This window comes from Neoarius graeffei, chromosome 21 (assembly GCF_027579695.1).
Source record: "Neoarius graeffei isolate fNeoGra1 chromosome 21, fNeoGra1.pri, whole genome shotgun sequence".
NCBI lineage: Eukaryota > Metazoa > Chordata > Actinopteri > Siluriformes > Ariidae > Neoarius > Neoarius graeffei.
In genome coordinates this window covers 24,158,739-24,182,841 of record NC_083589.1, presented here as the reverse complement: position 1 = coordinate 24,182,841, position 24,103 = coordinate 24,158,739, and the positions used below count along the sequence as shown (strand labels likewise).

The following is a 24,103-nucleotide window of genomic DNA, read 5'->3' as shown; positions in this document are numbered from 1 at the left end:
AAACATAGGAAGGTGATGTTTTAGCAAATATAATTAATAAACATGTGTAGTAGAATAAACATACACATTCTTTCAATAAGATTAACATGGTATAGAGCTAGATTGTAATTAATTTGTAACAGACGCGAGATGGACAATCGTAACAGATGTAATGTAACAGACATCATTTCGGAACTCATAGGCTTGACTTTGGCATATAAATATGTTTTTATTACATCTCAGAAAATTAAAGTTATCTTTTAACATATCATTCATTAAAGATTACATGTTTTGTGACCTGATGGTAAAAAAAAAGAAATGGTTTTAGGTGAATAAGTTCATGTCCCCATTTCAGTACCCATAAGCGTGGAATCACTCATATATATATATATGGATAAGAAATCGCAATGCTGTGTTTGCTTTTTCTTTCAGTACTTTATTACAAAAGCAGACACATTTAATAAAATATGACAGTTTAATCAACTGAAACTTGTACAAAAACTTTAAGTTAGCATTTTAAATGCTGACTGCATTTACCAAAGAAGTCATTAACAAAGTAGGTAATGAATTTCGCATAACAAAACTCAAAAGCTGTTTGTAACGTCTCGGATGGATCAAGATCAAACGAATTTTCCAGTAACGGTTTGTGATGGTCCGACACACGGACTTTTTGTAGTTCTAAATCGGCCGTTAGGCCTAGTTCGGATGAAATTACACTATTAAAATGATCACTGAATCATTTGTTTTTCTGAATCTTTACTATTTTGTTGTTCGCTAGAATACCATTTTGCGATTTCACACTTAAGCAAATGTTTGAAAACTCCGGATCTCCTTCCTTCATGGTGGCTGCCGTTTTTTGTGCCGCATGGCGCGTGCACAGAGCTGATTCGATTCTATATTCTGCGCGGAATGCGTAAATGTCAAGTTCGATTTTAGATTTACGAACCCGAAAAAAATGCTGAAAAACCGGCGTTAAAAAAAAAAAACTTCAACTGCACAAACGGCACTCACCCGGCCGGTGGACCGGAAACAGAACATTTTTTAATAATGGCCTAACTCATCGGAAATGTGACTGGAAACTGGACATTTGAGCTACAGTTCACGAATCCAAACCAAACAAAAGGTTTAAGCTGAACAGAAGCTGGGTCTCACCAAGCATGTTGGAAGATTCAATAAGCGTGGTATCCAGGTCAGTCCAGTAGAGCCGCCTCTCAGCGTAGTCGATAGTGAGCCCGTTGGCACGACCCACACTGGGCACCAGTGTGATGCGTCCAGTTCCATCCATGGCTGCGCGGTCAATCTTGGGTCTCCCACCCCACTCGGTCCAGTACATGAAACTAGAAAAGAGAACACAAAATTGAGAGTCAGTGCAGGATGCTTGGTCATGTTCACATTGAACATGTCTTACACCGTGTTCTCTACCACCATCATTAAAACACAACTGAGAGAATGTCTTTTGGAAGAATGGTGTTTTATTCATCTAGTACAGTTCCAGAGACTTACAGAACCAATACCATAGTACGTTAAAACTGTTCTGATATTGAACAGTATTGACCCAACACACTTCTGAAGCCTACTGTCAATTTTTCATTTCTAGCTTGTGAAATGTTAAGTAAAATACATAAACCTCTAACTGAGAAAGTGTCTGCCTTACCCTTCAGCAGGATCCAGTGCTAGAGCTCGTGGACTGTCCAGATCTTTCCACACCAGAACCTGTCTGTGCTGGCCATCCAGCTTTGCCACCTCAATGCGGTTGGTGCCAGTGTCAGCCCAGTACAGGTTCTTGCCCAGCCAGTCCACCGCCATGCCTTCTGGGTAGTCCAGACCAAACTGGACCACATGCTCCAGGGCACTGCCGTTCATGAATGCTCGGCTGATGGTCTATTTAGTGCAAGAAGGGGGGGAGCCGCATTAAAGACCATGACGGAAAATAAAACCAGAACGTCAAGGACATAGTAGCTCACCTGGCCTGCCATCAAAACAACCAAACATCAAACACAACTGAAATGTGATAATGTGAGAGAGGACCAACCTCCATGACAAATTCTTTACAAAAGGAAAATCAACAAAGGACTAAATTTTGTTCACCAAGGGAAGATCGACCCAAAACATCGATCAGAACTGAATTCGCATGATAAGAGAGGAGATACAATTCTAGTCAGAAGAAAATTTGTTAAGTTGACCTAATGAGCAGTCCGTTAGCAAAAATGACAATCCAATGGCCAAGTTTCGTGCAGAAGGTCTAGTTCTTTCAAACGAAACAATCAGAACTGAAATCCATTGAGAAATGACGGAGGAGATACGATTTAACTGAAAATAAACAAAAGCTGTAAACAAATTGTTTACAATATGAAAAACAAATAAACAACCAAGTTTTTTTCCTCAAGGGAAGATCGATGCAAAACATCGATCAGAACTGAAATCAGATGAGAAAAAAAGAGAGGAGAAAATTCTAGTGAGAGGTCTGGGAACTTCGTTAACTTGGCCTAATCAGTAACTCGTTAGCAAATACTTTGACAAAACAATGAGCAAGTTTTGTGCACAGTGATGAGTTCTTTCAAACAAAACAAACAATCAGAATGGAAATCTGTGGAGAAATGACCGAGGAGATATGATTTAACTGAAATTGGACGACGGACGCCAAGGCAACAGTTCGTCGGCCTTATGGACAGACGAGCGAATGATTTGTACATCGATATTTATAATGATCATGTGATCTTCAATGGCATCAAAAATTTATTAGAATGAATTATTGGGTTTAAGCTTCTTTTCATTGTCATGCTGGTCCATTTTCACTTTGGTTAGAGGCTCCCTACATTACCCACAATGCCATTCAACCACCTGCTGATAGTGGTTCCAGTTAGGAAATCAACCATTACAGTGGTGCTTGAAAGTTTGTGAACCCTTTAGAATTTTCTATATTTCTGCATAAATATGACCTAAAACAACATCAGATTTCCACACAAGTCCTAAAAGTAGATAAAGAGAACCCAGTTAAACAAATGAGACAAAAATATTATACTTGATCATTTATTTATTGAGGAAAATGATCCAATATTACATATCTGTGAGTGGCAAAAGTATGTGAACCTCTAGGATTAGCAGTTAATTTGAAGGTGAAATTAGAGTCAGGTGTTTTCAATCAGTGGGATGACAATCAGGTGTGAGTGGGCACCCTGTTTTATTTAAAGAACAGGGATCTATCAAAGTCTGATCTTCACAACACATGTTTGTGGAAGTGCATCATGGTAAGAACAAAGGAGATTTCTGAGGACCTCAGAAAAAACATTGTTGATGCTCATCAGGCTGGAAAAGGTTACAGAACCATCTCTAAAGAGTTTGGACTCCACCAATCCACAGTCAGGCAGATTGGGTACAAATGGAAGAAATTCAAGACCATTGTTACCCTCCCCAGGAGTGGTCAACCAACAAAGATCACTCCAAGAGCAAGGTGTGTAATAGTCGGCGAGATCACAAAGGACCCCAGGGTAGCTTCTAAGCAACTGAAGGCCTCTCTCACATTGGCTAATGTTAATGTTCATGAGTCCACCATCAGGAGAACACTGAACAACAATGGTGTGCATGGCAGGGTTGCAAGGAGAAAGCCACTGCTCTCCAAAAAGAACATTGCTGCTCGTCTGCAGTTTGCTAAAGATCACGTGGACAAGCCAGAAGGCTATTGGAAAAATGTTTTGTGGACGGATGAGACCAAAATAGAACTTTTTGGTTTAAATGAGAAGCGTTATGTTTGGAGAAAGGAAAACGCTGCATTCCAGCATAAGAACCTTATCCCATCTGTGAAACATGGTGGTGGTAGTATCATGGTTTGGGCCTGTTTTGCTGCATCTGGGCCAGGACGGCTTGCCGTCATTGATGGAACAATGAATTCTGAATTATACCAGAGAATTCTAACCGAAAATGTCAGGACATCTGTCCATGAACTGAATCTCAAGAGAAGGTGGGTCATGCAGCAAGACAACAACCCTAAGCACACAAGTCGTTCTACCAAAGAATGGTTAAAGAAGAATAAAGTTAATGTTTTGGAATGGCCAAGTCAAAGTCCTGACCTTAATCCAATGGAAATGTTGTGGAAGGACCTGAAGCGAGCAGTTCATGTGAGGAAACCCACCAACATCCCAGAGTTGAAGCTGTTCTGTACGGAGGAACGGGCTAAAATTCCTCCAAGCCGGTGTGCAGGACTGATCAACAGTTACCGGAAACGTCTAGTTGCAGTTATTGCTGCACAAGGGGGTCACACCAGATACTGAAAGCAAAGGTTCACATACTTTTGCCACTCACAGATATGCAATATTGGATCGTAGAAAATTCTAAAAGGGTTTACAAACTTTCAAGCACCACTGCACATCATCTCTATCCAAAAGATCCGGTGTAGCGGTGCTTTAAATCATTCGGTTTATACAGTACTCCCACGTTCTCATGTGTACACTCGAGCCCTTAACTCAAGTGCAGTTGTGTTTTATAGCTACGACATATTCTTTAGCACAACCTTCTGGTTGTGTCCATTCCACCTACACTGAATTCTCGCTCATAGGAGAACAACAGCAGCAATGAAAGCCTGGAGGGTGGGGCACGACTACCAGACATAGAAATGGTTATAGAATGCCACAAAATTTTTGCAAATAAACAATATCCGTGTTAAAATGATGTACTACTGTCACTCTTATCTGGAAAAGTCTGTGCTCTTACCCCAGCACCTGAAGTATTCAGAAACGAATACAACTGTGCATAATCACACGGTTCTACCGTTTTTCATTCCAATCCCAAAATAAGAATATCCCAAATCAGTAATGAGGCAACTGATGGAATGAAACCGGCAATAAGGAGACATACAAGTATGAGAGTGAGAGAGACTAAGAATGAGCAAGAGACGGATAGAGCAGAGAGAACACAATGCACGAGAGAGAGAGAGAGGGAGAGAGGGAGGAAGGAAAAACACCAAGCTATCAATTATTTCCAAACAGGCATCTCTGGGGAGCCCATTACTGAGCCACGCTTTAGGCAGCCAGCCATGAAGAATGGAAAGGTGCGTGCGTGCGTGTGTGTGTGTGTGTGTGTGTACACTCCATTTCCTTCCTTCTGCTCACCTTCAGCGTGATGTCGGTCCAGTAGATGCGGTTGTCGGTAACGTCGAAGTCGAGCGCCGATGCCTCCTTGACACCAGTGAGCGGGATGGCGACGTTGTTGTTGTTGGTTTCGAGGGAGATGCGCCGGATATCAGTGTGACGCGAGAAGAGCAGGAAGGCTTCCGGGACGATGCACGTGCTCATGTCACCCATGAGCTCAAGGCCGATGGGACAAGCGCATGAAACACCCTGTGGCCTATACAGGCACAGATGACTACAGCCACCATTGTTCTCGGCGCACGCATTCGTCCCTGAAAAAGACAGAGAACAAGAATTACAGGTAAAGCTCAAACAACGAGGCTAATAATGAAGGCGAGTAAATATGCTAATTGCTGGTTTTTGAATCGTACTCGCTAACAGCCATTTCGCATACGTCATGCTGTCTCATGTGAGCACTTCGACGTGGATTATCATTTCGTAAACCTGTTGGTCTTCTCACTGGACAAGCAGAACGACGAGACGTCCCACTCACCGAAAGTCTGGTTGACGTAGGTGGCCTTCAGCCCCATGAGGTCAGGCAGTTGGTCGATGATCACTTCCCGTTCAGCGGTGTATTTGTGCACACGCTCGATGCTCCGCCGCTGCCAGTCTGTCCAGTAAATGTAGTTGCCCAAGAGGGTGAAACCAAATATGTGTGGAAGTTTGTCCTCGACTAAGATCCTGCGACCAGTTCCATCCATGTTCATCATCTGAAACGGACACGGTGAAAAAGGGAAGGGTATTTATTTAAAGACCTGCATGACTCTTAAAGTGCCATTCCACCATTGGATGTATTCTTTGGCATAAAATACAATATATTTTATGACATGACTAGACAGAGAAATCTTTTAGCTTCAAAATGATATATCAAACATAATTTTTTGACAACGACAAGTATATTAATTTTGCGACCAAAGTCACCTACCCTTTTAATTTCCACGCGTGATGTCATCGGCAGGTTCCCCTTCTTGTGTACCACGTGTCGGTCTATTTTTAGACCAGGAAACCCCCAAAGTGAGAGAGTCATTTCTCCTCGTATATGGGGGCCAAAAAATTGCGAAAAATTTTGAGTTAATCTTTCAGTTAGCTAGATTTATTGGTATTAGCTAGATTTATTGGTATTATTTTTATCGCGTTCTATCCGCCATTGCTAATAATATGTGCCACGTCACACGGTACACAAGAAGGGGAACCTGCCGATGACATCACGCGCGAAAATTAAAAGGGTAGGTGACTTTGGTCGCAAAATTACCGTATTTTCTGGACTAGAGAGCGCACCTGTATATAAGCCGCATCCGCTCTATTTTAAAAAAAAAATTTAAAAAAAGATATACAAGCCGCACCGGGCTATAAGCCGCAGATATCCATGTTGAAAAAATTAGATATTTACTGCATGTACAGAACGATTTTGTACTGTAAATGTACATGTATGTACCTGAACAGATTCTTTCCGAACAGTACCTTTTAACACGGCAGCAACTTTGCTGATTAAAACGGAACAGAACCAAGAGAAAATAACCGGTATTTATTTACCTTCATTTCTCCTGTGTTTGAAACCACAAGTCACTTTAATCATCTTCGCTGGATTTGAAAATAATTACCAGTTAGTAATTTGTCGTGCGTGTTCTATCTGCTAAAGATCTGCTAATTCTTCTTTGCACTGATTTTTCGTCGATCTTATTTTTGATTCTACTTCCGGTTAGAGCGCCCCTAGGGGTGGAAGAAAAATCCACAGAATAGCCGCACCTTTGTATAAGCCGCATGGTTCAAAACCTAGGAAAAAAGTAGCGGCTTATAGTCCAGAAAATACGGTAATATACTTGTTGTCAAAAAACTGTGTTTGATCTATCATTTTGAAGCTAAAAGATTTCTCTATCTAGTGATACCGTTTATATATGTTGTCAAAACGTATTGTATTTTATGCCAAAGAATACATCCAATGGTGGAATGGCACATTAACAGAAAGTTATGTGCAAATTAATACATCATTGCGAACGTGCAGGTGCGTTCAATCGGACGTTGAGCTGCATGCGTTTGTGGAGTACAAACGATGGCTCTTTGGAAATCCAGCAAGCCAAATGCCCTGAATTAATCAGCAGCAGCCGGACAAACAACCAGCTGTGCACATGGCCACAACATTCCCTCTGTTCTGAATAACAAAAAAAAAAAAGTGTGCGCACATATGTAGTATATATGAGCGTGAGAGTGAGTGAGAGAGAGAGAGAGAGAGAGAGAGAGAGAGAGAGAGAGAGAGAATGCGTGTCAGGGAGCACTGCCTGTAAAAGGGGCAGTGTTTTTACTTCCTTTGAATTCCACGGCCTGTATTTACCTTTTCTCCTCTAATCCAAACACACATCCACAAAAGACATTTTTCTTTTTTTCTTTAAGGCAAAAGAAAACAAAGGGGACGGGACTACACGCTCCAGAGCTGACTTAAGAAACTGACTCAACAGCTTTCTACTTCCTTCCACAAATCCAGTACAATATGGGCTTGTCCTCTCAGATGTTTTAATTTTAACAAAAATGTTGGCCTATAGGACAGAAATCATCTCTGCGGCTTTTGTGGGAAGAACAGTCCTTCTCACCACACGTCAGAATCTCAGGCCTCAGAAATACTAGACTCAGACATCCTGGCCCACCAAAACTAACTGCATTTTTGTTTCTCTCTTCAGTTCATATGTGGCTAATATGTTCAAATTGGTTCAAACAATCCTAAAAATTCAGATGTACTGAAGGAGATGCAAAAGCAAAATCCAGAAAGCGTATAAGCCAGCTGGCTTTCTGCGTTTTACATTTTCTGCTTTCTCCCTCTACTAATGTGCATATAAAATGGAGTTTCCATCCTTAGTTTGATGGCATCAGCCAAAAGGTCTCCAGTGGTTTGGGAGTTGTGACCACAGTGTGGTGTTGGTTTCAGATTCTGGGGCTATTCTAAATAGTGCAGACCGCAGATGGAGTAGAGGCCGCAATCGGAACCAGATGTGGGCTGCAGCCGCAAAACGCCGCCTTTCCGAGCAGAGACATGCTAGCCTGGGCTCCTCTCCCCTTCTCACACCCCCAACACACTCGCCCTTTCAAACCTCAAAGCAGGTACAAAAGCCATGGTTAGCTGTGCAAATAGTGCCAGTGACACGTTACGCCCTTCGCTCCAAGACCCTAATCAATTAAATTCAACGGCTGCAGAAAACTCGGATTCAGCATTACGTCAGGTCGGGTTTGTTTACTCTGGCAGTGAAGGTATGGAATTCAAAACGCGTGCAATTCATACTCAGGCCGAAGGTCAACAGCTTCTTTTTTTAATGCTCCTAATCAAGTAAACCATCAAAAAAAAAATCTATATGTTCATGCAAACGAAACAAATGAAAATTACGCAACGCTCACAGTTCAGACAGCCAGCATGCATGCCATTTTCTACCCCCCCCTTCTAATTTCATTATGTACAGGAAACTTTAATGGGACATGCTAGGTGTGAGGGCGGCACAGTGGTGTAGTGGTTAGCGCTGTCGCCTCACAGCAAGAAGGTTCCGGGTTCGAACCCAGTGGCCGGCGAGGGCCTTTCTGTGTGGAGTTTGCATGTTCTCCCCGTGTCTGCGTGGGTTTCCTCCGGGTGCTCCGGTTTCCCCCACAGTCCAAAGACATGCAGGTTAGGTTGATGTGCCCTTGAGCAAGGTACCGAACCCCTGTCTGCTCCCCGGGCGCTCTAGTGTGGCTGCCCACTGCTCTGGGTGTGCGCGTGTGTTCACTGCTTCAGATGGGTTAAATGCAGAGGATGAATTTCACTGTGCTTCAAGTGTGCATGTGACAAATAAAGGTTTCTTCTTAGTGGGTATAGCCTAGGCCTAAAATGCACCTGGCAGTTTCACTGAAGGGGAAAGGATACATCATTGAAGACTGGAAAAAGACCAGGCGATTCCCCCCTCCCCCCAACATCCCAGTTTGAGTGAGTCTGTGCCCAGGACCGTCTCGGATTCCTGTTCTTAGCTCATACGAGTGGAACCTGATCTGGTCTTCAGCTGTTGTAACCCACCCACATCAAAGTTTGATGTTTTGTGCATGCTGAGATGCGTTTCTGCTCAGCACGGTTGTAAAGAGTGATTATATGGGTTACTATAGCCTTCCTGGCAGCTTGAACCAATCTAGTCATTTTCTTCTGACCTCTCTTATCAATAAGGCGTTTCCACCCACAGAACTGTTGCTCACACTGGGTTTTTTTGCACCATTGTGTGTAAACTAGAGACTGTTGTGTGTGAAAACCCCAAGAGATCAGCAGTTTCCGAAATACTCAAACCAGCCCATCTGGCACCAACACCCATGCCACGATCAAAGTCCCAGAGATCAGATTTTTTTCTTCGTTCTGATGTTTGATGTGAACATTAACTGAAGTGCTTGATCTGTATCTGCATGAGGTTTTGCACTGTGCTGCTGCTGATTAGATAACTGCATGAATGTCCAAGTGTTCCTCATAAAGTGGATGGAGTGCGTGCGTATAATTTTGTGAATTTCGTGTTTCTATTTTGGGCAGACAAGACGTCTGATTAGTTCCTTTTTGCGTGAGTAATAAAAGCATAAAGACCAATATTTATACTCTACTGATGCACGAATCTCAAAATAGCTTCACACGAGTCAGTTGATCAGCGGTACGGTTAACATATTTCACTGCAGTTTATGGTATGAATTTGCAATGGACACCTTAATTCTGTAACTAATCGTATAAACCAAGCTTAAAAACACTGAACTGGTTGATTAAATATCCAAATACTTCTGCTGAGTGGAGAAAAACACAAACAAACAACAACAACAAAAAACTTTCCATGAAAGAGCATCTCCATGTGCTATGCCAGCTTGTGTGAATTTTTAAAAGAGCAGACATAAATCAGCACCTTACACATCTGGGCACAGCCTGAGCAGTCTGGCAAATCTCCAGTTTGTCTGCTGCCAGCCTGTTGACACCTCACAAAACCGCCAAACTTTTACTATCAGATTTCCAAGCAGCACGAGGGCTGTGATCTGGGGCTTGAAGGTGTAAGGTTAGAAGATTCAGACTTCGTCACTTGAGGGCAGGAGGAAGGTGCCATCCAAAACGACGAACGTGAACAGAAACTAATCATTTAGATTAGTTTGGATTGGCACAAGCAAAACGGAGCAGGACTGGCTTCATGCTGGGCCGTGGCAACCTACAGCACTACAAGCTGCATTTCATTATTACAGGCTCCGGGCGTACGGCTCGGGTTTGTAATTCAAGAAGCCAGGGCTGTTTTTCTGTCGGTGTACATTTACAGGCTTCCCATTAACCATGTGAAATAACTCTGCTGAAATTCATGTGGGCAAGCAGAGGGAAGCTAAAGCAAAACCTTGCCAGGCTTAAAATTGCCCTCTATATAGCGGGAGAGCAGTTCAGATCAAGAAGAAAAACTCTTCTTGCAATCCAAGCTCAAAGCTTTGGCTTCTAGGCTAAATCTAGCCCACAAATTATAATGAGCTAATGCACAATAGAAATGCGAATGCCGAGCCGTGCACGTGACCACATCAGCCTCCTGGTGCTGGCTCTGTGTGCCGTTAGCGTTGTGACAAAGCCAGCAGCAGAGTTCACAGCAAGGGGTAGAACTGCTGCAGGCTGCCAGATCGTGGCAAAGCACAAAAGAACCCTCTGCAGAACACAAACACCTCCTCTGCATCATCAGTAACGTCTCGCACGAATCCACGATCTCTGATCAGACAATGCCGGGGAGGGGGTTCACCATTACTGCCCAACGTGCGCCTCAAACGGTCAAATGCACTGCATTACTCACAGATATTTTCTTGAAATGCTGCTTGTTTATATAAACAGGCGTTTTGTAAACACATGGTGTTCATTTTCCTTCGATTTTATTTTGCAATGAGACCTTCTCAGACGTAAAATTGGTTTGTGAAGCAATGAATTGGCATTTGTGGCTTAAGTGACGCGCCAAATTCACCATCTCGTGTGGGAGTGTGAAACCGCTGCCTGACATTCACAAGCGAGAACGCAGGATCCTGATCACACAAACAGCGCACTAACGACACACAGTTTTTAGGTACCGTATTTTCCGGACTATACGTCGCTCCGGAGTTTAAGTCGCATCAGCCAAAAAAATGCATTATGAAGACGAAAAAAAAACACGTCGCACCGGACTACAAGTCGCACTTTTTTGACGGGTGATTCTATCTGATAAGCGGCGCGTGGTTACTGCGCGACTGCATTGTTTATTTAATAAACGAACAGCTGAGCAGTGATAACGCGCCCTTTGGCCTGTAAGTAGCCTGGTCTGATTATTTTAAATATCTACTACTATCTTTAATACTATCACTATCGTTATTACTAATAGCCTATATTATTATTATTATTATTATAAGGGTCAGTCCATGAAATGATGTTACTTTTCATTGGTCCGGGTTTACATAATCATTTCATCTTTAATTTCCATGATTTAAAGAAATATTTAGCAGATTATCCATAAATATTGTTTGAAGAAATAAAATAAATAAAAAAATGAAGTTTTCTTTTGAAATAAAGAAATGTGAAACATTTCCTTCCCCGTGACGTCACATGCAAGTGCTCCATACAAACCCCTCGACATCAGTGCCGCGTTTGACTAAATGTTTCGTGCTGTAGAAAAGGTAATGTGAGTGGAGGGCAGCGACTGGGACTGAATGTGTGGATGGTCGCAGTTAGATTTAGAATAGATTCTAATAATTCCAATTCTAGAATTTTAAACTCATAGGTTAACTGACTTTAACCGGCTAATGAGGCTCGGTGGTCGGTCAAGATTTTTTTTTTTTTGGTTTTCGCCATCCCTAATTTAAACAGCATGCAGTGAGGTGGGTTTTTTTTTTTATAATTTATTTGTTTTTTTAAATGGGTTGACTCGGCCTTCTCAGGATCTAGTTCATTGTTGTGGTTTTTTTTTATTTTTATTTGAAATCTCGTGACCGCTACTCTGCTAGCTCTCTGCGCCATAAATTCACTGTTGGTGATCCCTTCAAAACCCATCTCAGACTTTTTCTTCATCTCCATGTTGTGCGTGGAAGTTTTGAATATAATACGCCTGATTTGGTTTCTTTCCTTTGTGGTCGCCCACAAGATGGTCGTCTTTTTTTTTTTCTCCGATCCGTTACACTGGAATAACAAAAGTGTAATGGACCGGTCCAAAGAATTTAAAATGTAGCTCCTTTAACCAAATATCTTTAATTTCACGATACAATTTATTGAGCTATGGCTTGGGATGCTGCTGCGTTGTTGCACAGAGGACTGTCGATGCATGTGTAAACGGTGACTCGAGCCTTGGCGCAAAGGCTTCTGGGAAGGCTGAGCCGGCCCCTTTAACCGTCGTCTTTTTGGTAAAACAGGAAAAAATACAGTGACGGGCCATCGGCGGTGTTCTCCAACATTCCAGTGTGTGTAATATATGGGTCAGTCCATGAAATGATGTTACTTTTCATTGGTCCGGGTTTACATGATCATTTCATCTTTAATTTCCATGATTTAAAGAAATATTTAGCAGATTATCCATAAATATTGTTTGAAGAAATAAAATAAATAAAAAAATGAAGTTTTCTTTTGAAATAAAGAAATGTGAAACATTTTCTTCCCCTGTGACTGGACACGGATGACACGCTTTTTGTGACATGGAATATTTGCTGACTTTGAGCTTAAATAAACCTTCATTACTTTCTGAGAATTTCAGTAAAATTTGTTTCATGGTACTTGCAATTTAGTTTTACACTCACATAATAAAGTTAAGAAGGTTCTATAAACTATTTAGCTTCGAATTCATCCACTAAAAATAGGTTGTGAACGTAACATTGTGGTGTCCTACCGTGTTACGTTAGAAACCAGGCTTATCAAAAATGATAAAACGAGTTGAAATCATGATTGATGTTTTTAATATAAAGAAGAATATACTATAAAACGATGCAGGTAGAAAGAAATTTAAACAAACGGCAATAAAAGAAATTATCGATGTTTTTTCTCACATCCTAACTCAGCGTCCGCTCACTTCCTGGTTCGTTCACAACCTGCGAGACCTATTTACTCAGTCTAGGTCAGCTGAACTGACGCGAGAGAACTTCTCGCGGGATCTCACACACCACAACACGTGCTCGAGAGAAGTGCAGATACAAGTGTGACTAAGTAAAGTAATGAATTCAATAATCTCATTTACCCCATATAGGATGAAACTGTTTCCTGTTAATGACTTATTATTGTTCAAATCTTAGAGATTTTATGAAGTTTGTGAAATACTGGTATTTCATATTTTCAGTGTTTATGATGTTGAACTAATATTTCTAATGAATTCTTATTCAGTGTTAATGTTTAAAGTAAGCAAATAAAAGCAAAAAATTGATTTTATCAATATTTTTCCTTTATTTTTAAAAGCTTGTTCGTGTCCTTGTTACATTAGCAACCGGGTAAATATTTATGGATTTTATCATACATTGTAGAGCAGGAGTTATCTTAACTAGGTTATATTTTCTTATATGGTCAATGCTTCATGGAAATAAAAGTTGTTTTCAGTTGTAAATTGTTTTAAGTGACTCCCTCTATGTCACATTTTGGTAACCCCATTTCATGGACTGACCCATAACTAATATTCTAAATGCAAACTGATTAATGCATCAGGCTACGAATATTTTTACCGGTAGGGCTTATTATCGCCCAATGGCTCTTTCATCTGTGTTATTAAAGCTGTAGTCATCATCGAGGAGTGTCATTCTTCATTTTTGTCGAATTTTATTTCATCAAATCAGAGGTCAAGTAGGCTATAGGTATATCATCTCCAAAGACAGGTACGGTAGTAAAAACAACCGCCTAGTGAAAAAAAAAAAAAACAACCGCTCAGAGAAAAAAAAACAGGCAGAAAGTGCGCCTGCCAGTTAACGTCATATCAGATAAAAACATTAAACGTTATTCAGACCATTAACACCATAACATCAGAGACGAAGAATAAAGTTCATCTTGGAAGGGGAGTTATTTTTAAAAATGCAAAACAAAATCATTTATAATAGCCCAGAGAAAAACTGGCTGAATATGTACCGTAACATCAAGTTATTCAATAGCCTATAGGCCTAAAATCATTACATAACTTATTTAAATAACTATAGGCCTATCATTAATAATAAAACACAGGTCAATCAAGTTTATCAAGCTGATGATTTCACTCCAAATCAGCAAATCCATTGAATTCCTCATCCTCGGTGTCGCTTCTGAACAACTCCGCCAACTCCAGCGGCAGACGAAGCGCCGTTTCCTCTTCTTCTGCGTAGCTGTCGTCAGACTCGGCATCAGCTCCAGTTATTCCGTGGTGAAAAAAAAAAACAAAAAAAAAAAACACATATATATATATACGTCGCACCGGAGTACAAGTCGCATGGCCAGCCGAACCATGAAAAAAAGTGCGACTTATAGTCCGAAAAATAGGGTAGATTTAAAGTGCTCTTAAAGCCACTTGCGACAAAAAGGAGACGTCGAAGTTTAAACACAATCCGGAGGGATCAATGACGCCATGTGGCTTGTATTTGTAGCTAGCCTCCAGAAATATTGGCACCCTTGGTTTAAAAAACAAAAACTGTGGATATTTTACTTCATTTCACACTGAAAATGAGAGAATTCAAAAATAAAAGTTTTTCTAAGAGGGAAAGAAAACAGCTAATGAGACGCTCAAGTAGACTTTGCAGACCAGCTCCAGGAAAAGTCTATGATTGGTCCACTGCAATATCAATCAAATGGTTTTAATGAGATGATTTAAATTTGACTAAGAGAGGCTCCTTCTGTTTCTTTTCAGCCTTTCAAGCAGCTGTGTTAGCATTAAGAAGCTTTTTTAGCGACTTTGAAGTAGTAATATTTCAGCCTAAGATGAACAAGTTAGCAAGGCAGTGCTGTTTGTTATGTATGAATCAATCACGCTTCAGAAGAGTGGAGAAGAAACCTGAAAATTAAAAAGGTGAGTAATCTTCATGTTCTTTCATGCGAAATTATTGTACGTGTCTTATTACAACGAGAGCACAATATCCCCCGGCTGGCAACTCGGCCATAACTCTGGTAAAATGTGACTGAATTGAACGAAATTACAATATGCATATTACCTGGGGTCAACTGTGCAGGAAAATGGGGGCTGAGATAGTGAGGTGAGAAAGAGAGTGCAGGCAGGGTGGAGCAGGATTTCGGGAGTCATTTGTGAAAGGAAAGTCCCAGCAAAAGTGAAAGGTAAGATGTATAAGACAGTCGTGAGACCAGCTGTGATGTATGGATTGGAGACCGTCCCCTTAACGAAGAGACAGGAGGAAAAGTTGGAGGTGGCGGAGTTGAGGATGTTAAGGTTTGCGATGGGAGGTTGGACAGGATAAGGAACGAGCACATCAGAGGGACTGCACTTGTGGAGAGCTTGGGAATTAAGCTAAGAGAGATGAGACGGAGATGGTACGGGCACATCCTGAGAAGAGATGCAGAGCATGTGGGAAGGAGAACGTTCAGGATGGAGCTGCCAGGCAAACGAAAACGAGGAAGGCCAAAGAGGAGATGCATGGATGTGGTGAGAGAGGACATGAAAGTGGCAGGAGTGGTAGAGAAGGATGCGGAAGACAGGGAGCAATGGAGACGAAAGATCCGCTGTGGCGACCCCTAATTGGGAGCCGATAACAAAGGATCCTGTCAAGTTTTGTGAAATTCCTCTAAAAATTATGAGAAGCTGATTTCAGAAAAAGTGAGTCCCCTTCCCAGGACGGACGGACGGACGGACGGACATCACCATGACATAATCCCCCTTCGGGTCTTTTGGCCAGTGGGGGATAAAAATTGTGAGGGAAGCTGATTTCAGAAAGCAAGCACACCTTGATGAAATTGCCAAAGTCTGTTAATAATCAAGCGCATAACTCTGCGAAAATCTGCCCAAATTAAATGAAATTTCAATATTTCAAAGCCTTTTGCCAAGTTTGGTAGCCTAGTAAACTAGACCCACCCGCCTAGCAGCCAAAAATATTTTTGCCTACAAGTGGGTCTAGCCTCGCACCATATAAACAAAAACACCCCGGGCATCAAATCGTGCCCGCCAATCAGAACGCAAGGTTTTTGTTTGGATTCTTTGGGCGGGCTTTTGCAGGAGTGACGACAAAGCTGCGCGACGCTGGAGAAAGCACAACAGGAAAGATGGCTACGGCTAGTGAACAGCGCGCGTTTGACTCCGCTTTGGAATCCGTTTTAGAAGAATTAGACTTGGCGTTTTCGTTGGAACATGAGCAGGAAGAGGCTCTCCGCTCATTCCTTTTCAAGAAGGACATTTTCGCTGTTTTGCCGACCGGCTATGGCAAAAGTCTGATCTACCAGCTGCTCCGCTCGTAGCCAAAAGGATGGGGCTAGTTTGTGCAGTACGAAGAATTAATAAACAGCTTTGAAACATTACTTTTTGATTGTTTCTTATTTTCCCGTTATTTTAAATTTAAGGGAAATTATTTCACCAAACACCACTAAATAAAAACTCAAAAACAGTTTAAGCAAACCCTTGGAAAACACTTGAAAAAAATAAGAGTGCATGTCAAGTATGTGGTACAGACTCCAAACTTGTGGTCATTATCTCCAAACTTCTTAATATCTAGAACCTGTTTATTAATTAATACGCATTTTGAAAAATTATTTATTTCAAGGTCTCCCCCACTGCTTTCTGTCGCTCTGACTACGTCACAGTCACTGTTGCGCTGATTGGTCAGAGCGTTGGCCTATACGCACAGAGACAGTCTGAAAGACAGCGGGTTGTTCCTCCCACCCCCTTCGGAAATGTCTACGGATCGAGGCCAGACTAAATATTCACATTTAGTCTGGCTTGCCAGGCTACCAGTTTGGTGAAATTCCTCCACAAATTGTGAGAGGAGTTAATTCCAGAAGAACGTCCACCCTCATGAAACTATCAAAAGTTATTTAAATCAAGGGTCAAAACTCTGGTAAAAATTTTCCACAAACAAAGCTAAAATCGCAATATGTGCATTACCGTCATAGAACAAGGCCTTTTGCCAAGCTTCGAGAAATTCATCCAAAAATTGTGAGAGGAGTTGATTTCAGAAGGCGAGCACCCTTCCCGGGACAGACGGACGGAAATCGCCATGACAATACCCCTTCGGGCCTTTCGGCCAGCGGGGGATAAAAATGTAGAAGAATACATTTTTCTCCGTTATCTCCCTCTCAGGGCGGCACGGTGGTGTAGTGGTTAGCGCCGTCACCTCACAGCAAGAAGGTCCGGGTTCGAGCCCCGGGGCCGGCGAGGGCCTTTCTGTGTGGAGTTTGCATGTTCTCCCCGTGTCCGCGTGGGTTTCCTCCGGGTGCTCCGGTTTCCCCCACAGTCCAAAGACATGCAGGTTAGGTTAACTGGTGACTCTAAATTGACCGTAGGTGTGAATGTGAGTGTGAATGGTTGTCTGTGTCTATGTGTCAGCCCTGTGATGACCTGGCGACTTGTCCAGGGTGTACCCTGCCTTTCGCCCGTAGTCAGCTGGGATAGGCTCCAGCTTGCCTGCGACCCTGTAGAACAGGATAAAGCGGCTACAGATAATGAGATGAGATGAGATCTCCCTCTCATTTAGAGTGAACAGGTCTCCAAGTGCAGGTTACATGATTATAGATGTGCTGGGTTGAAATCCAATGGGCCACACTTCTCAATCTTTCACTGAAGTGGTGTGTAAATGTTCATGTAAGCCAAACTAAACTAAAAATTTGTTGCCAGATATACAAATAAGTAAGTTTCAGAAACACTGATCACCTTCGTACATGTGTGTGTCTGTTAATCACCCATGAAGTGCAAAGCACAATCCTGACCGAGCTCATCTGAATTTAATGCCACCCAAAAAAACCTCCATAAAAGGTCGAGTGCACAGACAGCTGGGAGCGTGAAACGAATAATCAGGACCTGAAAGGCAGAAGTGGAAGTAATTTTGACTCCCTTCTACACCAGTAAAATTTTTAATAACGTATAGTGTTCGAAACACCTGGCTGCCCAACTGTTCCGCGCAACCTATTTACAAACCCAGGTAGCACAGATGCTTGCGGTACAGGCGGTGAATCACCGCCAGACGTTGGTTGACAGAAAATTTACGAACCCCGAGCCTCATTATGACATGACGTTTCAAGTTTTCTGGAACGTTCTCAGAGTTTTGTGAACATGGCGAGTCAAAGCACTTTGTTCAAGTATTTTTCCAAGACAGTGAGACTGCTGCTACAAGTCCAGAAGAGCAAGGACAAGGAACATCTGGGACCGAAACGGAAGTACAACAAGAGGAAACGGCTAGTGAGAGGACGACAGCAGGGGAGCGTTCAAAACGTGTCTGTGGATACGTCTTTCAAGAGTCATGGCGAGCAGGACGCCCACGGCTACGTCACGGCACAGGAGAAGAGACTGGTAAGATGCTTTGTGACTGATGCATAGAATTCGACAAGTCAGAAGGCAGAACTGTATTTCTCAGTGGTCGTAAAACGAAGAAGATAACAAGCATCACTGTACATGAGAGCTTGGTGACGCACAAAGCAGCGGCAGAGGAAAAAGAAAAAAAAAAAAAGGAGGATCTCATCACTGCCCTGTCAGGTTGGTAACTCTTGGGTATTTTCTTCAAATTTCATCGTAAATCTTAGTAGTGCCAGGGTAATTCCAAGACACTAGTGCTGGGTTCAAAAGATCGATCCACGATCTGATATCGATTCACGTTCAAAAAATACGAGATCGATTCAAAAACGTGTGGATCGATCTCTTCCAGGTGGCTATAGGCACTATTTTCTCGACCGCGCAAGGACCGCTATAAAAAGCGGGTGCCGGCAAACGAAACCGAAACTTAAGAACGCGAGATGGCTGAAGCTGCACAGCTAAAATCACCGCCTGGCCTGAAAGCTGATGTATGGCATTACTTTGGATTCAAACGTTACGAGGACAGAGACGAAGTCGACAGAACAAAAGCAGTGTGCAAACTGTGCCACATAGAGATAAAACAGTGATTCTCAAACTGTGGTACACGTACCACTAGTGGTACGCGGGCTCCATTCTAGTGGTACGCCAAAGAATCACTTAATTAAATATAAATAAAATAAAAAAATTAAAAAAACGTGAAATACTATCCATAATATCCGAATGGATGAAAATATCTTATCAACCGATGACAGGAAAATGAAAGGAGATACAAATTAAGTTAATAATTTTAAAAAGTTTGCAAGTGCTTCTGGGTAGCCATACGTAGCGTACGTACGCATTCCCGCTGACAGACGGTTATCCGCCATTGGTAGACTAGGCTGTGATGGGAAAAGGTGGAGGTGGCTTTGCTAATTATGACGAGTACGACAAAATTACTGTCGTGGCTTAAATCCGCGAATGGGAGCGTGGATCAGGAGAGAGGGAGAACTGAAGAGGACGTGTGTGAGCCGAGCGCAGATGCTAACGACAGTGGCAAAACCAGCCCCAGAACTGCTAGCAAACGGCAGAAACCAGTGAGGAGGAAGTATGACGGAAAATACATAAAACTGGGATTCATTTGGAGCGGGACAGAGGAGCTGCCCAGGCCGCAGTGTGTTGTATGCGGCGACGTTCTGAGCAATGAGTCCATGAAACCGTCGCATCTCAAACGGCATCTTACAACCAAACACACAGCACTAAAGGACAAACCAATGGATTTTTTTTTTTTTTTACAAAAACGTGATGAACTGAAGCAGTCCAAGTCCACCATTCTGTCCTATGGTACACCCGTAGCCAAAGCACAGGAAGCTTCATACCGTGCCAGCCTCCTGATCGACAGAGCCGGTAAGCCGCACACAATCGGGGAACTGCTGTGTTTACCATTAGCCAAAGAGATGACAATATTAAATCTCATCTCAAGCCGCTTTATCCTGTTCTACAGGGTCGCAGGCGAGCTGGAGCCTATCCCGGCTGACTACGGGCGAAAGGCGGGGTACACCCTGGACAAGTCGCCAGGTCATCACAGGGCTGACACATAGACACAGACAACCATTCACACTCACATTCACACCTACGGTCAATTTAGAGTCACCAGTTAACCTAACCTGCATGTCTTTGGACTGTGGGGGAAACCGGAGCACCCAGAGGAAACCCACGCGGACACGGGGAGAACATGCAAACTCCGCACAGAAAGGCCCTCGCCGGCCCCGGGGCTCGAACCCAGGACCTTCTTGCTGTGAGGCGACAGCGCTAACCACTACACCACCGTGCCGCCCTCCAATATAATATACTCAGCATAAACATTTTAAATAGATTCTATATTTTTGGTCCATCCATGACATATTACTAACTTTTGCCTCAGGTTGCTCACTGGGCAGCCTGCATCAAAAAAGTATTTCGAACAGTGGTATAATAATAATAATAATAATAATAATAATAATAAGCAAGGGCGGCACGGTGGTGTAGTGGTTAGCGCTGTCGCCTCACAGCAAGAAGGTTCTGGGTTCAAGCCCCGGGGCCGGTGAGGGCCTTTCTGTGTGGAGTTTGCATGTTCTCCCCGTGTCCGTGTGGGTTTCCTCCGGGTGCTCCGGTTTCCCCCACAGTCCAAAGACATGCAGGTTAGGTTAACTGGTGACTCTAAATTGACCGTAGGTGTGAATGTGAGTGTGAATGGTTGTCTGTGTCTATGTGTCAGCCCTGTGATGACCTGGCGACTTGTCCAGGGTGTACCCCGCCTTTCGCCCGTAGTCAGCTGGGATAGGCTCCAGCTTGCCTGCGACCCTGTAGAACAGGATAAAGCGGCTAGAGATAACGAGATGAGATGAGATAATAAGCAAATGCTAAATCTTCCATCACCTGAAGCTGTTGTTTACAGCTTATGGCTCTTCCCAGTCCGAACGTCTTGTCCTCAATTTATTCAGTACTACTTCTTTTGCGGTAACCCAGGTTAGCTGTAATCTTAATTATTATTATTTTTTTGACTTGCTTCCTTGTTTCTATATTCTTTCATTAATGACAATATAAAATGACAGGTTTTCACAAAACGTTCTCAGTCCCTGACCTAGTGAACTCGCGTGAGGATGTGGTTTTGATAGAGATGCCAAAGCACTTCTATAAGTTGCCCTGGATAAGGGAGTCTACTAAACACTGTAAAAGTTATAAAAATAAGCAATTTAAACTCCACGGTATATTCCATATTTAAAAGAGCAGCGGTCCATTAAACATTACATGATTTGAAATTGATGGAGTTAAGGTTAGTCTTGCACGTAAATTTACACACGAGTAGGATACGAACTTTTTCTGAATTAACAAGATTTCCTTTGAAAACCAAAAATTGTGCGCGTAAACGCTCATATGAACGACAGACGAATAAATCTTCGCATCCAGCTTGATAACTGCCATCAAATCAGTTTGCCCTGTTGACGAATCACCAGCTACAGCTTACCTCTATCTTATCAGTCTTCGCATCTCCCCAGTAGATTTTATTCTCTGCATAGTCGAGCGCCAGGCCGTTGGGCCACCCCAGGGAAGTGTTCACCATCACAACTCGCTCAGTTCCGTCGAGAGTCGCACGCTCGATCTTCGGGTTCTCGCCCCAGTCAGTCCAGTACATGTATCTACGTAGCAGAGAAACATCAGAGACACAGAAATTAGTGGAGGTGCTGACTACAACCCTGATATGAGAAATTCATTCCAGGCTCAACGTACCATGACGATTCTAATGAATTGTTAAATGATGTAGAATTAAATTATTCTGTAACCAAAAAGTAGCATTCAGGTAAATTAAATGTGACTGCAAGACAAAGAGACAGGAGGTGGTGAGAGAGATGAAGGTCTGCAGCTGAGCAGTGATGTAACCCTTCCATGTATGGCTAGATCACTCTCTGACAAAATTTCCATCTGAAATTACACACAGTATATCCCACACACACACTATAGCTAGCCAACATGACCTGACGCACTATGCAGCTGTAGTCATGGAGACTGTTGCTCAGCAACAGAGAGATGAGAGCCAGAGTGAGCAAGCACAAGAGAGAGAGAGAGACACACACAAATGATAAACGCACTCAATACACTGGGCACTACAGGTGTAAAAGTTACCCTTGAGTGAAGAGTGTATTCCCTGCTCTCAGTAACATAACCAAATAGGGAAGCACTACATGTGTACAGCACGTTCCTGAGTGACTGCGTGCACACGCACACAGCCTGTATTGACCAGAACATGCCCTTTTACTCACAAATAACAAGACCCACCCAGAGACAGGATCCAGGACGATAGCCCGAGGCTCATCCAGGTCCTCAGAAATCAGGATCTTCCTCATAGTACCATTGAGACGCGTCACTTCGATGCGATCGGTGCCCGTGTCGGTCCAATAGAGGTTGCGCGCAACCCAGTCCACGGCAATGCCGTCCGGGTGACTCACTTGCGATGTGACGAGCAGCTGTGCATCGCTGCCATCCAACCGAGAGCGGCGGATCGCGTGCACTTCATCGTCCGTCCAATAGACATGGCCGTCTACAGGATCGTAGTCGATGGCGATGGCGTGCCGGATGTCCTCGGCGTGCAAAACGATGTCGGTGAAGTCAGGCATGTCCAGGGAGATGCGCCGTAGGTCTGTGCGCCGCGCCAGGAGAAGCAGCTTTGTGGCTCCTGGAAGAAGGGCGTCAGGGAATAAACATTAATACCATTTATTAAGGCCAAAAAAAAAAAAAAAAGTGTGTTTCCGGTAACATGAAATACTAAAATAAGGTCGGTAGGTAGGAAAAAGTTTTTTTTTTCTTAATTTTTTTTTTTTTATTTTGTTCGAAAAAATTAACACAAGTAAACATCTTACAAAATAGTATTTTGGCACAGAATCCTTTATACCACACATCATAATAAAATAAAAGTGTTTTAAATCTTTAAACGAATAAAAAATATATATATATATATCGCGAGAGTTCGAGTTATGATCTACGGAAGCGATATTTCATGATATTTTCATGTAATAACATGAAAACACATCAAGAAATAACGTGAAAATAACGTCCTAGGCTAGGCTACTTCCATTAAAAGCAGACGGCCTAGCCTACTGTAGAACTTGGGTCGAGCAAAAACACTGAGCAAAAACACGGCTGAATCCTGAATGACTCCTATTTGTATAAATAGGGGACTACATAGGCGGTAAAATGTAGTGTTTTTCCCTGCCATGGAAGTGCTGGGAATATATATACTGAACAGGAAGCAATTTGCATTACAGCCTTGAATGAGGATTCAAAATGGTGGCTCGGCTCAGTTTTCCCTTCCTCCTTCAGTATACAAGTGCGCTTCCATGTTTATGCAGGAGGGCTGATAGAAGTGGCGAAACATTTTACTTTTTATCGTTTCCTTCACAACTTGAATGCGTTGAAACAAAAAATTGAGACAAACTAACGCCGCTTACACTAAAATATCGAGGGAAATTTGTAATAAAAACTTTACGGTCGGCAATTTCGACGCGGAAATTCTCGATCGGTCGGGTTACCGGAAACACACTATTTTTTTTATTTGGCCTAACGTGTGTCAAAGTTTCCTCTGAAGAGTAATAAACCACATTCCAATATAACTGAAGAGTGTTCATGCACAACACCACAGCACTGTGAGGGACTAGTGGTGCAAAACAAAAACACACTACTACATGGCAAGAAATCTAGGATGTGGACACCTGACCTTCACACCCATACGTTGTTCTTCCTCAAAATGTTGCCACCAAGTTCGAAGCACACAACTGTACAGAACGTCACAATTTCCCTTCACTGGAACTAAAGGGGTGTTCACACGGCAACTTTTACTCCGGTGTAGCACCGGGGCTGCCCCGGTAGAGCGTTCACACGGTACAAAGTTATACCGGTGTCGCCCCTGAAAGCTGCTTAAACCGGTGCAAATCTAACCCTGCTCGGGAGGTGGTTTAAGAAATTTACTCCGGAGTAAATGCTAGTTTGCGGGGCAGCACCGATATAAAATGGGACGTCTGAACGTTACAGAGGTAGACTCGCTACGCGTGAGAAGAGTTGATTACATACGGGCATTGCATAATTTGCATCCTG

The 24,103-nt window shown here is 42.7% G+C and overlaps 1 protein-coding gene across 1 annotated transcript in view; it reads right to left on the bottom strand.

Moving 5' to 3' along the window:
* Nucleotides 1–24,103, bottom strand: part of lrp6 (low density lipoprotein receptor-related protein 6) — a 179,625-nt gene that overhangs the window by 41,707 nt on the left and 113,815 nt on the right. The window contains exons 6-11 of the mRNA XM_060902857.1: nucleotides 22,292–22,688; nucleotides 21,483–21,654; nucleotides 5,596–5,812; nucleotides 5,085–5,374; nucleotides 1,634–1,860; nucleotides 1,132–1,316 (exon numbers count right to left, since the gene is read on the bottom strand). Of these exons, the coding sequence (XP_060758840.1) occupies nucleotides 1,132–1,316; nucleotides 1,634–1,860; nucleotides 5,085–5,374; nucleotides 5,596–5,812; nucleotides 21,483–21,654; nucleotides 22,292–22,688 (1,488 nt within the window). The remainder of the gene's footprint in view (nucleotides 1–1,131; nucleotides 1,317–1,633; nucleotides 1,861–5,084; nucleotides 5,375–5,595; nucleotides 5,813–21,482; nucleotides 21,655–22,291; nucleotides 22,689–24,103) is intronic.